The sequence below is a fragment of the Narcine bancroftii genome, chromosome 5 (assembly GCF_036971445.1).
Source record: "Narcine bancroftii isolate sNarBan1 chromosome 5, sNarBan1.hap1, whole genome shotgun sequence".
In the NCBI taxonomy this organism is placed as follows: domain Eukaryota; kingdom Metazoa; phylum Chordata; class Chondrichthyes; order Torpediniformes; family Narcinidae; genus Narcine; species Narcine bancroftii.
In genome coordinates this window covers 181,021,181-181,038,268 of record NC_091473.1, presented here as the reverse complement: position 1 = coordinate 181,038,268, position 17,088 = coordinate 181,021,181, and the positions used below count along the sequence as shown (strand labels likewise).

The following is a 17,088-nucleotide window of genomic DNA, read 5'->3' as shown; positions in this document are numbered from 1 at the left end:
GAGTTTATTATGTCACCAAGGACAGGTGGACCATGGAGAACATTCTGACCAGTTGCATCACTGTCTGGTATGGAGGTGCCAATGCAAAGGATAGGAAGAGACTATAAAGGGTTGTAAATGCGCCTGCACCATCACTCCATCGAGGATGTCTACAAGAGACGGTGTCTCAGAAAAGCAGCCTCTATCCTCAAGGACCTCCCACCACCCAGGCCGTGCCCTCTTTACTCTGCTACCATTGGGAAGGGGGTACTGGAGCCTGAAGGCGAGCACCCAGCAGCACAAGGACAGCTTCTCCCCCTCCCTCCGGCCATCAAGATTCCTGAACGGACAATGAACCCTAGACACGACCTCACTGTGAGCATATTTGGGGGTGTGGGCTTGTGGGCCTTTAACCCATCACACAGAGAATCAGTATCAAAATTTATCATCTTGAACATGTCACGAAATGTGTGGCAGCGTCACACTATAAATCACATTTTAAAAATAGAGCAGGAAAATAAGTGAGGTCATGTCTGGTTCTTTGTCCAGGAATCTGGCGGGGTGGGGGGGGGGGGTGGGGGAGTTGTCCTTGTGGCACCGGGTGCTCGTCTTCAGGGTCCTGGACTTCCTTCCTGAGTGGCCTGGGTGGTGGGGGTCCTTGAGGATGGAGGCTGCATTTTTAAGACACTGCTTCTTGTAGATTATTTTATTTTATAAATTTAGACATACAGCATGGTTACAGGCCCTTTTGGGCCACGAGTCCATGACCCCTAATTAACCTACAACACCCTGAACATTTTGAACGGCAGGAGGAAACGAGCCCCCAGGGAAAATCCACGCAGACACAGGGAGAACAAACAAACTCCTTATTGACAGTGCGGGATCCAAATCCCAATTGCTGGCGCTTTAAAGGCGTTGCACTAACCGCCATTCCAACCGTGTCCTTGATGGAGGGAAGTCTGGTGCCCGTGATGTCGCAGGCTGAGTTAACAACCCTCTGGAGTTTTCTCTTATTCTGAGTGTTGGGTACCATACAGTAATGAACCAGCCAGAATGCTCTCCGTGGTGCACTTGGAGAAGTTTTCAAGAGAAATAAAAAGCAGATCAAGATTTTATAATGGTGAAAGCAGGTTTTATTTATATAGATTTTTTTTTAACTATTTACAAATGGTGTCCAAAGAAAGTGTGTAGATTTCAAACATTGTTATTCTCATTTTACAAATATGACTTTGTAAAAAAATTTTATTTTTCACACTATGAACCATACTGACCAAAATACACACAAACATTTCCCTCTTGAATATACAGTGTCATTTTCTCCCCTTTTCCCCTCCCTCCTTCACCCCCCCCCCCCCCCCATTTTACAAATAAGACTTGATTACAAGTTGCCTTGATTGTTAACTTCTGTTCCAAAGCCATGCATATGAACAGGCGTGCATACACAGGTGTACGTTGATATATCCATGGGCTTGCGTCCAGGTAATGAGTGCATATATGGCTATTTCGGGCCCCAAATCGAAGGATGGATGCACTGCTGTTGGAGAGAGGCCTGGCGAAGAACAACCCCGGGGATGAAGGGATTAACATCGGAGGAGACTTGGACCTGCTGGGGTTTGGAAGGATGAGGGGCAATCGCATCAAAACTGGAGCTGCCATAACCGGCTCTACAGCTGGTGTGGACCCCAGGGAGTGGGTGGAGCAGCGACATGGCGGCGCTTTGCAAGGTCCTACTGCCCGGGCTTCAACCGACAGCTCCGTACAGGCTTCAGAGTCTGTTGAAGGAGTTTACGGTGTTTTTAATTAAAATCAGTGCCTGAGGTGGCAATGTCTGTGCCGGGCGCAGACCACAATGGGTTGCAGACTCCACGGACTGACGCAGGGCACCAGAAATGAGAATACCACCACCCCACCCTGTTTGAGGAGCAGCACAGTAGATGACCTTACAGGGAAGATGACCATTGCAATGAGGGATCCACATGGGCTGCTGGAGACTGGCTCGTGGGAACCAGGTACCTGTGCAGGGATTCCAGAGGGCAAGGGGCCTTGGGCACTGAGGGGCTTCCTGATCATGTCTTGAGGTTTGGAGTTGGCGCTCGAGTTGCCAATGCTTTGAACAAGAGTCTGCAATGGCATAGGATGCGGGAGCGCTGGAGGTGAGTCCATGAACACTCGGTGATTCACAGGGGGCTGCCTTTTACTTCTTGTACTGGAAGGGGCGCCGGGTATTAATGCTCATGACAGGCAAATTTCATATTACATTTTTTGTGTTATTACATGGCCCTTATCGAGGTCCATAAGGGAATGTGGATGAGATAAATGATCACAATCTTTTCCTCCAGGGTTGGGGTGTCTAAAACCGTAGGGTTTAAGGGGGGAGGAGAAAGATTTAAAGGGGGCTTCTCCACACAGAGGGGCTGGGTCTGTGGGACGAGGAGATGGGGAGAGTTGCACTATTAGGATGAGTCCATCAGAGAGATACAGGCAAAAGAGACCAGCTCAGGTAGACATCTTGACCAGCACAAAGAAGATGAGCCAAAGGCCCTACTCCTGGGAAATGGTGTACAAGCAGTGGCAAAGTGACCATCGATCTTTTACTGGCCAGGAGAGTCGGGAGGGGGTTGGAATTCCCAGCAGGTCAGGAAACAGTTGGTGCAGAGAGGGCTAGCCTGAGGCAGAGGGGCCAGCTGGCCGACGTCTACATTCTGCAGCAGTATCCACACTTCCCCCGCTGGCTCTTGCAGCAGGTGCAACAGTACAAGCAGATAGAAAGGTGCGATGTCCGCCTGAACCTCGTCATTGCTGGGCCCTGGTTGGGGGGGGGGGGGGGTGGGAGGGAGAGGAAAAGGAGCAAGTGAATCTTCAAATCCAGGACAGCAGCCGGCCATTGAAGGGACACAGACACCTCCCTCTCTGGTTCGCTTCCCTCCCTCCACCCCAACCCATCTTGGACATGCCAGCCGGTCGCGTGGGGAGTTCTCCAGGGATTCGTGGAGTGGGTGTTTGCAGATAAGGTTGCTGCCAACCAGCTGCAGGGGTTCCATGCCCACCTCTGCCGCTCGGGGTGAGAGAGGATGTGAAGGAGAGACTGCGCTGCGTGTATTTGAGAATGTGTTTGTGTGAGGGAGTGTGTGTATGTACTTACCCCCAGATATTTTGTAACTCCTTCTCCACTGGATGACTGCCCATCTTTTCACCACTCCGAACCCCCCCACCCATCCACCTCGCCGCCCCAGGCTTTCCTTGGGGCACCCAGATCGGAAAAGTATTAGACCCGCACCCCCCCCCCCCCCCCCCGACTGGTGTTTCCGGAACAAACTTGTGCATGCAAATGATGACTTGATATCTTTAGGTCATTGCCAAATGTTCAAATTGATTCTACAGGCAGAGAGGCAGATAATCTCAGTATACGATATCTCAATATACGAAGTTATCTCTGAAGTTATCACGTGCATCTATCGAAACCTGACAGCCTTTGTATGGAACTGGGAAATGCCCAATCCTTTCCAAACAAATCTTGCATCACCAAGGTCAATCTCAGGGGCAAATAGAGACAGGGAGGGTTGTCGGGGACCGAAGAGGGGGGGTTACAGAGACGTGGAGGAGTCCGGAGGGGGTTACAGAGACGTGGAGGAGTCCGGAGGGGGTTACAGAGACGTGGAGGAGTCCGGAGGGGGTTACAGAGACGTGGAGGAGTCCGAAGGGGGTTACAGAGACGTGGAGGGGACCGGAGGGGGTTACAGAGACGTGGAGGGGACCGGAGGGGGTTACAGAGACGTGGAGGAGTCCGGAGGGGGTTACAGAGACGTGGAGGGGACCGGAGGGGGTTACAGAGACGTGGAGGGGACCGGAGGGGGTTACAGAATCAGGGAGGGATGTAGGGGACCGGAGTGTGGATTGCAACCAGAGGGGTTCAACAGGATTTGAGAAAAATCCCTCAAACTGGGCCATTCTCCCCCCACCACCCTCACACCGAGTTGAATGCCAAACTTCCCCAGATCAAAACAGTGCCATTTGCTTTCTGCCTTACGCCGTCAGGAGGTGGAGGGAGAGGGTAGGACAGTGAAAGCTGGTCACCTACCATCACATGCGATGCCTCTGAGTTTACCACTGACAGGGAGCTCTGTTCTTCCTTCACCTATTACAGAAGGGATTTGATTAGGCATCTCCTCAGGAAAGTCAGCGGAGAGAAAACAGCAAAATTTATCCAGCATAACAAACGGTGAACAGGAATATTCACAGCACGAACAGGCCTTTCAGCCCACGATGTATGTGCTATCTCAAACTCACGTGAACACGACTACAGTGTCTGTGCCACTGCTAACCCTGGCAGGGGCCAGAGGGGTTTACAGAGCAAAGCGGAAAGTAGGAGACAGAAGGGAGTAAAGGAGTCATGGATGGTTTGAGGGCACTGGAAGGAGTTACAGAGACAGGGAGGATCGTAGGGGACTGGAAGGGGTTACAGAGACAGGGAGGGGTGTAGGAGACCGGAGTGGGTTACAGAGACAGGGAGGCGTGTTGGGGACTGGAGGGGGTAAAAGACAGGGAGGGGTGTAGGGGTCCGGAGGGGGTTACAGAGACAAGGAGGGGGTGTTGGGGTCTGGAGGGAGTAAAAGAGGGAGGGGTGTAGGAGTCCAGACGGTGTTACAGAGACAGGGAGGGGTGGAGGGGACCAGAGAGCGTTATAGAGTCAGGGAGGGGCGGAGGGGACCGGAGGGCGTTTTTGAGACAGGGAGAGGGGGTTACAGAGACAGGGAGAGGGGGTTACAGAGACAGGGAGGGGTGTAGGGATCCGGATTTGCGGTGTGGTGGGGTTGGTTGAAGGATGTGGGTCTGAACTGCGTGATCTGCTACCTGTTCAGACCAGAAATGTTCCTACCCACCTCCAGCAAGGAACGACACTCGGACAACGCGACAAGAGTTGCAAGAACAAGTCCGACCAATAGCAGCCTCATCTTCCAGCTGGACATCTCTCTCGTCTTATCGTTCTCTGTTTTACTTTTCTCTCTCCGTCTTCACTCTCGCTCTATTTTTCTCACACTTTCTCTGTCACTTTCTCTCTCTCTTCCTTCAGTTTGTCTCTGCTCTGTTCGAATAGGGGAGTCGGAGTCTCTATATAGACCCGGTGCCTGGTTGGGTGTGTGGGGTGGGGGGAGGGGGGGGGGGGCAGGTTCGACCCGAGGCCAGTAATTTCAGTGATATTTCCTGGAAGCGTTATTTCCAGGCACGCTGCCGATGTTGACATTGGGCTGGAGATGGGACGGTGGTGGGGAGGTCTGGACCAGGAGCCGAGACTGGGAGCGAGGGGACGTCAGCAGTGACAGCCAGGAGCCAGCGTGCAAACAACCTTTCACAATAGTCGAACTACCTGGCACCAGGCTCAGGCTCTACAAGTTCTTCCCACAAACCCACTCCTCTCTTCTCCTTTCTCTCTCCTGTCCAAAGCCCTGAAACCATGGACCTGGTGTCATTGCACGAAAACCTCAGCGTTCCCCTACACCCTTCCCTGTCTCTGTAACTCACACCTGTCTCTGTCTCTGTAACCACCTCTGGTCTCCTACACACCTCCCTGTCTCTGTAATTCCCTCTGCTCCCCTACACCCCCTCGCTGTCTCTGTAGCCCCATCTGGTCCCCTACACTTTCCCTGTCTCTGCAACCCCCCCCCCCCCTCCGGTCCTCTACACCCCTCCCCATCTCTGTAACCCCCTCCGATCCCCTACGCCCTTTCCTGTCTCTGTAACTCACTCCTGTCCCCAACACCAGTCTCTGTCTCTGTAACCCCCTCTGGTCCCCTACAGCTTTCACTGTCTCTGCAAACCCCCCCCCCCTCCAATCATCTACACCCCTCCCCATCTCTGTAACCCCCTCTGATCCCCTACACCCTTTCCTGTCTCTGTAACCCCCTCTGGTCCCCAACACCAGTCTCTGTCTCTGTAACCCCCTCTGGTCCCCTACACCTTTCCCTGTCTCAGCAACCCCTCCCCCCTCTGGTCCTCTACAACCCTCCCTGTCTCTGTAACCCCCTCCGATCCCCTACACCCTTTCCTGTCTCTGTAACTCACTCCTGTCCCCAACACCAGTCTCTGTCTCTGCAACCCCTCCTCCGGTCCTCTACACCCCTCCCCATCTCTGTAACCCCCTCCGATCCCCTACACCCTTTCCTGTCTCTGTAACCCCCTCTGGTCCCCAACACCAGTCTCCGTCTCTGTAACCCCCTCTGGTCCCCAACACCAGTTTCTGTCTCTGTCACCCACTCTGGTCCCCTACACCTTTCCCTGTCTCTGCAAACTCCCTCCCCCCCTCCGGTCCTCTACAACCCTCCCTGTCTCTGTAATTCCCTCTGCTCCCCTACACCCCCTCGCTGTCTCTGTAGCCGCATCTGGTCCCCTACACCTTTCACTGCAAAACCCCCTCCGGTCCTCTACACCCCTCCCAATCTCTGTAACCCCCTCCGATCCCCTACACCCTTTCCTGTCTCTGTAACCCCCTCTGGTCCCCAACACCAGTTTCTGTCTCTGTAACCCACTCTGGTCCCCTACACCAGTCTCTGTCTCTGTAACCCCCTCCAATCCCCTACACCAGTCTCTGTCTCTGTAACCGCCTCTGGTCCCCTACAGCTTTCCCTGTCTCTGCAAACCCCCCCCCCCCTCCGATCCTCTACACCCCGCCCCATCTCTGTAACCCCCTCTGATCCCCTACACCCTTTCCTGTCTCTGTAACCCCCTCTGGTCCCCAACACCAGTCTCTGTCTCTGTAACCCCCTCTGGTCCCCAACACCAGTTTCTGTCTCTGTAACCCACTCTGGTCCCCGACACCAGTCTCTTTCTCTGTAACCCCCTCCGATCCCCTACACCCTTTCCTGTCTCTGTAACTCACTCCCCTCCCCAACACCAGTCTCTGTCTCTGTAACCCCCCTCTGGTCCCCTACACCTTTCCCTGTCTCTGCAAACCCCCCCACCTCCGATCCTCTACACCCCTCCCCATCTCTGTAACCCTCTCTGATCCCCTACACCCTTTCCTGTCTCTGTAACCCCCTCTGGTCCCCAACACCAGTCTCTGTCTCTGTAATCCCCTCTGGTCGCCAACACCAGTCTCTGTCTCTGTAACCCCCTCTTGTCCCCAACACCAGTCTCTTTCTCTGTAACCCCCTCTGATCCCCTACACCTTTCCCTGTCTCTGCAAAGACCCCCCCCCCTCCGGTCCTCTACAGCCCTCCTCATCTCTGTAATACCTCCGATCCCCTGCACCCTTTCCTGTCTCTGTAACCCCCCCTCTGATCTCCTACACCCTTTCCTGTCTCTCTAACCCCCTCCAATCCCCAAAACCAGTCTCTGTCTCTGTAACCCCTCTGGTCCCCAGCACCAGTCTCTGTCTCTGTAACCTCCTCCGATCCCGAACACCAGTCTCTGTCTCTGTAACCCCCTCTGGTCCCCAATACCAGTCTCTGTGTCTGTAATCCCCTCTGGACCCCAACACCAGTCTCTGTCTCTGTAACCCCCTCTGGTCCCCAACACCAGTCTCTGTCTCTGTAACCCCCTCTGGTCCCCAACAACAGTCTCTGTCTCTGTAACCCCCTCTGGTGCCCAACACCAGTCTCTGTCTCTGTAACCCCCTCTGGTCCCCAATACCAGTCTCTGTGTCTGTAATCCCCTCTGGACCCCAACACCAGTCTCTGTCTCTGCAACCCCCTCTGGTCTCCAACACCAGTCTCTTTCTCTGTAAACACCTCTGGTCCCCAACACCAGTCTCTGTCTCTGTAACCCCCTCCGATCCCCTACACCCTTTCCTGTCTCTGTAACTCACTCCCCTCCCCAACACCAGTCTCTGTCTCTGTAACCCCCCTCTGGTCCCCTACACCTTTCCCAGTCTCTGCAAACCACCCCCCTCGGTCCTCTACACACCTCCCCATCTCTGTAACCACCTCCGATCCCCTACACCCTTTCCTGTCTCTGTAACTCACTCCTGTCCCCAACACCAGTCTCTGTCTCTGTAACCCCCTCTGGTCCCCTACAGCTTTCACTGTCTCTGCAAACCCCCCCCCCCTCCAATCATCTACACCCCTCCCCATCTCTGTAACCCCCTCTGATCCCCTACACCCTTTCCTGTCTCTGTAACCCCCTCTGGTCCCCAACACCAGTCTCTGTCTCTGTAACCCCCTCTGGTCCCCTACACCTTTCCCTGTCTCAGCAACCCCTCCCCCCTCTGGTCCTCTACAACCCTCCCTGTCTCTGTAACCCCCTCCGATCCCCTACACCCTTTCCTGTCTCTGTAACTCACTCCTGTCCCCAACACCAGTCTCTGTCTCTGCAACCCCTCCTCCGGTCCTCTACACCCCTCCCCATCTCTGTAACCCCCTCCGATCCCCTACACCCTTTCCTGTCTCTGTAACCCCCTCTGGTCCCCAACACCAGTCTCCGTCTCTGTAACCCCCTCTGGTCCCCAACACCAGTTTCTGTCTCTGTCACCCACTCTGGTCCCCTACACCTTTCCCTGTCTCTGCAAACTCCCTCCCCCCCTCCGGTCCTCTACAACCCTCCCTGTCTCTGTAATTCCCTCTGCTCCCCTACACCCCCTCGCTGTCTCTGTAGCCGCATCTGGTCCCCTACACCTTTCACTGCAAAACCCCCTCCGGTCCTCTACACCCCTCCCAATCTCTGTAACCCCCTCCGATCCCCTACACCCTTTCCTGTCTCTGTAACCCCCTCTGGTCCCCAACACCAGTTTCTGTCTCTGTAACCCACTCTGGTCCCCTACACCAGTCTCTGTCTCTGTAACCCCCTCCAATCCCCTACACCAGTCTCTGTCTCTGTAACCGCCTCTGGTCCCCTACAGCTTTCCCTGTCTCTGCAAACCCCCCCCCCCTCCGATCCTCTACACCCCGCCCCATCTCTGTAACCCCCTCTGATCCCCTACACCCTTTCCTGTCTCTGTAACCCCCTCTGGTCCCCAACACCAGTCTCTGTCTCTGTAACCCCCTCTGGTCCCCAACACCAGTTTCTGTCTCTGTAACCCACTCTGGTCCCCGACACCAGTCTCTTTCTCTGTAACCCCCTCCGATCCCCTACACCCTTTCCTGTCTCTGTAACTCACTCCCCTCCCCAACACCAGTCTCTGTCTCTGTAACCCCCCTCTGGTCCCCTACACCTTTCCCTGTCTCTGCAAACCCCCCCACCTCCGATCCTCTACACCCCTCCCCATCTCTGTAACCCTCTCTGATCCCCTACACCCTTTCCTGTCTCTGTAACCCCCTCTGGTCCCCAACACCAGTCTCTGTCTCTGTAATCCCCTCTGGTCGCCAACACCAGTCTCTGTCTCTGTAACCCCCTCTTGTCCCCAACACCAGTCTCTTTCTCTGTAACCCCCTCTGATCCCCTACACCTTTCCCTGTCTCTGCAAAGACCCCCCCCCCTCCGGTCCTCTACAGCCCTCCTCATCTCTGTAATACCTCCGATCCCCTGCACCCTTTCCTGTCTCTGTAACCCCCCCTCTGATCTCCTACACCCTTTCCTGTCTCTCTAACCCCCTCCAATCCCCAAAACCAGTCTCTGTCTCTGTAACCTCCTCCGATCCCGAACACCAGTCTCTGTCTCTGTAATCCCCTCTGGTCCCCAACACCAGTCTCTGTCTCTGTAATCCCCTCTGGTCCCCAACACCAGTCTCTGTCTCTGTAATCCCCTCTGGTCCCCAACACCAGTCTCTGTGTCTGTAATCCCCTCTGGTCCCCAACACCAGTCTCTGTCTCTGTAATCCCCTCTGGTCCCCAACACCAGTCTCTGTCTCTGTAACCCCCTCTGATCCCCAACACCAATCTCTGTCTCTGTAACCCCCCTCTGGTCCCCAACACCAGTCTCTGTCTCTGTAACCCCCTCTGGTCCCCAACACCAGTCTCTGTCTCTGTAACCCCCTCTGGTCCCCAACAACAGTCTCTGTCTCTGTAACCCCCTCTGGTGCCCAACACCAGTCTCTGTCTCTGTAACCCCCTCTGGTCCCCAATACCAGTCTCTGTGTCTGTAATCCCCTCTGGACCCCAACACCAGTCTCTGTCTCTGCAACCCCCTCTGGTCTCCAACACCAGTCTCTTTCTCTGTAAACACCTCTGGTCCCCAACACCAGTCTCTGTCTCTGTAACCCCCTCCGATCCCCTACACCCTTTCCTGTCTCTGTAACTCACTCCCCTCCCCAACACCAGTCTCTGTCTCTGTAACCCCCCTCTGGTCCCCTACACCTTTCCCAGTCTCTGCAAACCACCCCCCTCGGTCCTCTACACACCTCCCCATCTCTGTAACCACCTCCGATCCCCTACACCCTTTCCTGTCTCTGTAACCCCCTCTGGTCTCCAACACCAGTCCCTGTCTCTGTAACCCCCTCTGGTCCCCAACACCAGTCTCTGTCTCTGTAACCCCCTCTGGTCCCCTACACCAGTCTCTGTCTCTGTAACCCCCTCTAGTCCCCAACACCAGTCTCTGTCTCTGTAACCCCCTCTGGTCCCAAAAACCAGTCTCTGTCTCTGTAACCCCCTCTTGTCCCCAATACCAGTCTCTGTGTCTGTAACCCCTCTGGTCCCCAATACCAGTCTCTGTCTCTGTAATCCCCTCTGGTCCCCAACACCAGCCTCTGTCTTTGTAACCCCCTCTGGTCCCCAACACCAGTCTCTGTCTCTGTAACCCCTCTGGTCGCCAACACCAGTCTTTGTCTCTGTAACCCCCTCTGGTCCCCAACACCAGTCTCTGTCTCTGTAACCCCCTCTGGTCCCCAACACCAGTCTCTGTCTCTGTAACCCCCTCCGATCCCCAACACCTGTCTCTGTCTCTGTAACCCCCTCTGGTCCCCAAAACTAGTCCTTGTCTCTGTAACCCCCTCCGATCCCCAACACCAGTCTCTGTTTCTGTAACCCCCTCCGGTCCCCAACACCAGTCTCTGTCTCTGTAACCCCCTCTGGTCCCCTACACCAGTCTCTGTCTCTGTAACACCCTCCAATCCCCAACACCAGTCTCTGTCTCTGTAACCCCCTCTGGTCCCCTACACCCCTCCCTGTCTCTGTAACCCCTCTGCTTGTTTCTTTAAGCCCCTGTCTCCCAGCTTCATCATTGACTCTAACCTCTAGTCCACTGCAGAGATGCTGTTTCAAAAAGGCAACCAACTTTATGAAGGACCATCACCCTGGTCACAATATCTTCTACCATTGGGTAGTAGGTTCAGAAGCTTGCACTCCAGAAACTCTGGTTCCAAGAACAGTTCTTTTCCAACAGCTATCAGTCTCCTGAACATCCCCATGTTTCTGTCATCAGGGAAAAAAGGACTGCACAATTGTCTGTGGAAAAGAGAAAGGTTTTCAGAGCTTGCAGAAGGATCTGGACCAGCTGGAAAAATGGCAGATGGGATTTAATGCAGACAAGTGGGAGTTGTTGCATTTTGGAAGGACAAACCAAGAAAGGGTGTACACGATAAACGGTTGGGCACTGAGGAGTGCAGTAGAACAGGGATTTGGGAACACAGATACAGAATTCCCTGAAAGGGACATCACAGGGGATAGGGTCATAACAAGAACTTTTGGCATCTTGGCCTTCATAAATCAAAGTATTGAGTCCAGGAATTGTGATGTTCTGGTGAAGTTGTATCAATCATTGGTGAGGCCAGATTTGGAGCATTGTGCGCAGTTTTGGTCACTGAACTACAGGAAGCATCTCAATAAGATAGAAAGAGGGCAGAGAAGATTTAGTACGATGTTGCCCGGACTTCAGGAACAGAGTTACAGGGAAATGTTAAACAGGTTTGAACTTTATTCCCTGGAGTGTAGAAGGTTGAGGGGAGATTTGATCGGATCGAGGTATTTAAAATTATGAGGTGAGAGATGGAGTAAATGTACCTCGGCTTTTTCCACTGAGGGTCGGTGAGATACAAACAGAGGACGTGGGTTAAGGGAGAAAGGAGAAAAATTTAGCAGGAAAATGAGAGGAGATTGGTGGGAGTGTGGAACAAGCTTCCAGTTGAGGTGGCAAATGTGGGCTCAATTTTAACATTTAAAAAGAATTTGGACAGGTACATGGATGGGTGAGGTATGGAGTGACTGGATGAAGGTCAGGGGGTCTATGCAAAAAAAAAATGGTTCAGCACAAACTGAAAAGGCCAAAGGGGTCTGCTTCTGTGCTGTAATGTTGTATGGTTCTATGATTGCAGTCACTTTTTCTTGCACTGGGATGACAGTTAATATATTTATAATTTGCCTATCTTGTACTTTTATTGGCGGCATAGTCATGTAGCAGTAAGCGCCATGCTGTTACGGCACTAGCAATGGGGACCTGGGTTTGAATCCCACGTTGTCTGTAAGGAGTTTGTATGTCCTCCCCGTGTCTGTGTGGGTTTTCCCCGGGGGCTCCAGTTTTCTTCCTCCATTTGAAATGTACCAGGGATTGTAGGTCAATTGGGTGTAACTGGGTGGCAAGGGCTCTGTAATGGAGGATTAAAACCATGTACTCAGATGCTTTTTGCTTATGTGGAACTGACGACACTGGGTCCACATGCAGGTCACCTTACTTTCAGAACTAGCAGATGTAATTAAACTCAGCCATGGGGACTTATCTGAAGATACACTTTGAAATGGAATTCCACTGTGAGGCCCAGGGAAAGCAGTTGTCAAATGCAACACTCTGAAATTGACGAATTGGTCACAACCTGTCTTGCTCGAGAAGTTTTAATAAGTCTTTGTATCTACGAGATAAACCAGGAAATTATAACATCCTGGTTCCATAATAATTAATCTTCTAAATTGTAGAATGTAATGTTCAGTTTTGATTTTGACTGACAAATATTAGAAGGAGTAGGCGCATGATTAATTGTTTTTGGGGTATAAAAGTCTGTGGTCCTGCTGCTGAAGTTTAGACTCTCCGAGGGGTGGGAACACCCCTTGTCAAGAAGGAAGAACAGCCAGAGTCCGAGCAACGTCCCGGTCGGGGGAGGTGGAGAAGCTGCTACCAGCGCCCTGACAACCTACTACAAGTGTGCAGTTGTTGCCTCGCTTCGGCAGTTGGGACCAGTCCAAGCGTTGATAAGTATAGTTGGGAAGGGCTTGCATATTGTAGTGTGAAATCAGCTTTTGAATTAGTAATAAACATTTGTATAAACTGAACTGCTCTCGGTGTGTGTGTCTATTTTCTTTCGGTAGCTCAAACACTGTGACCAATCTAAAATGAACAAAATGAGAGGTATAAGTTTACCCAAGACAATTGGCGCTGCGAGCAGGATTGGTCTCAAGATGTTTCGCCGAAAGAAAGAGGTGAGCCCTGAGCAGTTCTTGATTCCTGGATGGACTTCCAAAGACGATGGGTTTGGCATGTTGGCCAATACCCTGTCTTTGTTGGGACCACCCATTAGTTGGGATGAGAAGTTAGACTCATCAAGTGCACCTCTGGGAGAGCGGGTTGCCACTCTCCTTCGAGAAAGTAAATTTCCTGATAAAAAGGGAATGCTGACGAATGGTTTTTGGTTGCTGGCCACAGCATTACGCCACTCCGTTCAGCGTGAAGCAGAATTAATTCAAAGAGAAGTAGAATCTCAGTGCAAAAGAAAGCAATTAGAGGAGGAGCTAGAAGTCCTGCGACAATGCTGTTCCATGATGAGCGAGATTGTTCGTACCAGTCAGGACAGAGCCAAAGAATGGGAAGATAAGCATGTCCAAATGATTTGCCGTAATATTAAACTCCGGCAGCAGCTCTGTGCAGATAAGGAAAGGCATGGAGTAGAACCCGATCCATATCGTATTCATGCCATGATAAGGAATGATAACGATCCTGATGTAATTGAGGATTGGGATGGGAATATCTGGAATGACAATGGTAATAATGCAGATACTCCTCAGCATGTGTCTAACATACTACCCTCTCCATCTGCTGTTCACGCCCGCCCTATAAGGCAGCAGATTTCCCAAACAGACAGAAGGGGGGATGATGTAAGGGTAGAGATGGAAGGGATAGATACCCCGGTTTCCCATGTGGACCCAGGGGAAAATACCCAAACCCCTGCTTATGCTCTATGGCCTACTCCCTCTGTTGGATGGCCTCCACCTCCTCCCCTAGACTGGGTGGAGGACCCTGTGAGTCAAAGTGGGAACAGGGGTCGGAAGGAGTCAATGATCCGTGATTTCTCTGTAAAAGAGCTGGCTGCCATTGGAGATCGATTTAGGCAAAAAGCAGGGGAACATCATCCCCAGCTGCTGAGTCCTCCTGGCCCAGCTGTGCTTTCTGCTCCCACTGCTGCTTCTATCGAGCTGGCTTCTCCTGCTCCAGTTACTCATGATGAGGTAAAACAATGGGTTAAACAGGCTCTTAAAGATAACAATAGCATGTGGTCCTGGAAGCCCCCGAACCCTTCTGAAGCCTGAAGGTGTGGGCAGGATTCCCGTGTCTACTCCATCGAGACACGGCGCACACACGGGGATCCGCGGCCCTACATACCGTTAACAATCCACTGGGGTGGGGGTAATGATCGCCAATACTTGGCTTTGGTCGACACCGGTGCAGAGCACTCGGTGATTCCTGGTAATCCAGACCTCTGGACTGGACCGGCCTTTCAAATAGAGGGGTTGGGAGGAGCGGTCACCCTGGCAAAGGAAATAAAAGTCTGTGCCATGGTGGGTGATAGCCCTTCCCCTGTCTGGTTACATGCCCTGGTGGCTGCTACTGACGAGTGTATCCTGGGTATTAATATGTTGGCTGGTATGGCCCTTAATACTAGCCAAGGGGGGTTTGCATTCGGAATTCGGACTATTACAAAAAGATTAGTGGTGGGTCAGGCCAAGTGGGATCCCGTGGTGGTGCCACCCCCCTCAAAACCTGTATGCATTCCGCAATATCGCCTCCCTGGAGGGCAGGAGGAGATTACCGCCACCATTGATGCTTTGAAAGAAGAAGGGGTAGTGAGGCCTGCAACGTCGCCCTTCAATAGCCCTGTTTGGCCGGTCCAGAAGCTGGACGGCTCCTGGAGAATGACAGTTGATTATCGTTTTTTGAACAAACATGCCCCACCACTTGCTTCAGCAGTTCCGGACATTGTCACTCTTATTGAAAACATTGCTACTGGGAACTCAGGAACATGGTATGCTGTCATTGATCTCGCTAAGGCCTTCTTCAGTATTCTTATAGCTGAGGACTCACAGGATCAGTTCGCCTTTACCTGGAAGGGGCGCCAGTATACCTTCACCCACCTTCCAGTATCGCCTTCCCTCTCAATTCACCATTATATTGATGATGTGGCCTCCTGGAGCCTCTGGCAGAAACAAGAGGGTCGCCGAGTCCCACTAGGATTCTGGTCACGTACCATGCCTGAGGCTGCCACTCGTTATTCTGTTTTTGAACAACAGTTACTAGCCTGTTACTGGGCCCTGCTAGATACTGAAAGAATGACAGGTGATGCAGATGTTCAATTGCGACCTGAACTTCCTATAATGAATTGGGTCCTGGCTAATGATGCTAATCTAAAGATCCGGCGGGCTCAGCAGTCTTCTATTGTTAAATGGAAGTGGTATATTCAGAGTCGTGCGACCAGAGGGCCTGAAGGGGTGGGCCGCATACACGAACAGGTGGCTTACCATCCCAGGTCAGGAACTCACTTATCGGAGGAGGGGGATGGTGGCTCCAGTCAGTATGCTGAGTTGAAGGCAGTCACTTTACCACTAGATCCCCATGATCACCCTCTTCGCCTGTTTACTGATTCCTGGGCTTTGGCTAATGGACTTGTGGTATGGATGCCTGATTTGCAAAAGAACAACTGGATGATACATGACCGCCCAGTATGGGGCAAAGAGTTGTGGCAGCTGTTGTGGGATGCTTCCCACCATCGTGAGATAACCGTTTATCACGTTGATGCCCATACCAATATGGCGACTAACATGGCTCAACATAATGCAGTAGCAGATCAGCTTGCCACTATCAGCTGTGCTGATACCGTCCCCCTGGCTCGATGGGCACATGAACAGAGTGGTCATTTGGGGGAGAAGGGATCAGCTATGTGGTCCCGTACACATGCTTTATCCGTCCATCAGGATGATGTCCGCATGGTCGTACATACATGCCCAGAATGTCAGCTTGTGAAGTTCCATACCATTCCACCTGGTCCACATGGCCGAATAAAACGGGGTGCTCACTCAGCTGCGGTCTGGCAAATTGATTACATAGGCCCCATGCTAGACTGCATGGGTAAATATTACGTCCTAGTAATGGTTGACACCTTTTCGGGCCTGGTTTTTACTTTTCCCACCAAGACGGCTGACCAAGCTAGCACTATCCAAGGACAAAACCATTTGATTTATCGTTATGATGTTCCAGAGGAGATTCACTCTGATAATGGCTCGCACTTCTCCGGGAAAGCAATCTGTGATTGGGCAAATGACAACGGTATTTTATGGGTCCACCATATTCCTTATTACCCGCAGGCTGCCGGGTTAGTTGAACAAATGAACGGCTTACTGAAGGAACAAATTCATTTGTTAACATCACTGGGGACCCAGAAGGGATGGTGCCATGTGCTGCAGCAGGCAGTCGACAATTTGAATCATCGCCCTTTAAAAGGAGGTACACCTTTCCACCGACTTCTTCATGCTCCTGAATTACAGCCTATTCCAGAGGAATAACAGTCAATGCCCCCCATCCCCGAACTAGAGAATGTTGGACAAAAAGTATGGGTGGCACCACCAGGTAGTGGCCCTCCTGTAAAAGGGGAAATAGTGACACCTGCCCAGGGTAACACTCGGTGGGTAGCTATTGAGGGACAGGATGATTTAGTCTGTTTAAACACTGAACGCTTATGGTATCGTGAGTGACATGTGTCAGGCTTCTTTGTTCCAGGTTCTCCATTTTACACTCCTGGTGATCTGGCTTAACAGCTGCTTTGATGCCAGCAATTGGATTTGTAATGTCGAGGACGTTCCAAGGGAGTTACCCGTGGGAAACACGGTCCGATGCATTACACCAAGGAAGTCCTCGGTCACCAGCCTCAAGTGCAGCTTATATAAATATGTTATTGTTCAGCATGTTTCAAAATCTGTTCGTGAGCTCCAGTACCTGGGTATTGTGGCCAACAAGGATAATTTGAGCCTTGGTTGGAATCCTTTCTCATGG

At 52.2% G+C, this 17,088-nt stretch overlaps 1 protein-coding gene across 1 annotated transcript; it reads right to left on the bottom strand.

The window, feature by feature from the left end:
• Positions 1-1,203: 1,203 nt before the first annotated feature.
• On the bottom strand, positions 1,204-5,081 carry hamp (hepcidin antimicrobial peptide). Its single transcript, XM_069939962.1, has 3 exons — positions 4,860-5,081; positions 4,058-4,114; positions 1,204-2,785 (listed from the first exon to the last, which is right to left on the bottom strand). The coding sequence occupies exons 1-3, from the start codon at positions 4,944-4,946 to the stop codon at positions 2,675-2,677; spliced, it is 255 nt and encodes an 84-aa protein (XP_069796063.1). The 5' UTR covers positions 4,947-5,081; the 3' UTR covers positions 1,204-2,674.
• Positions 5,082-17,088: the final 12,007 nt, after the last annotated feature.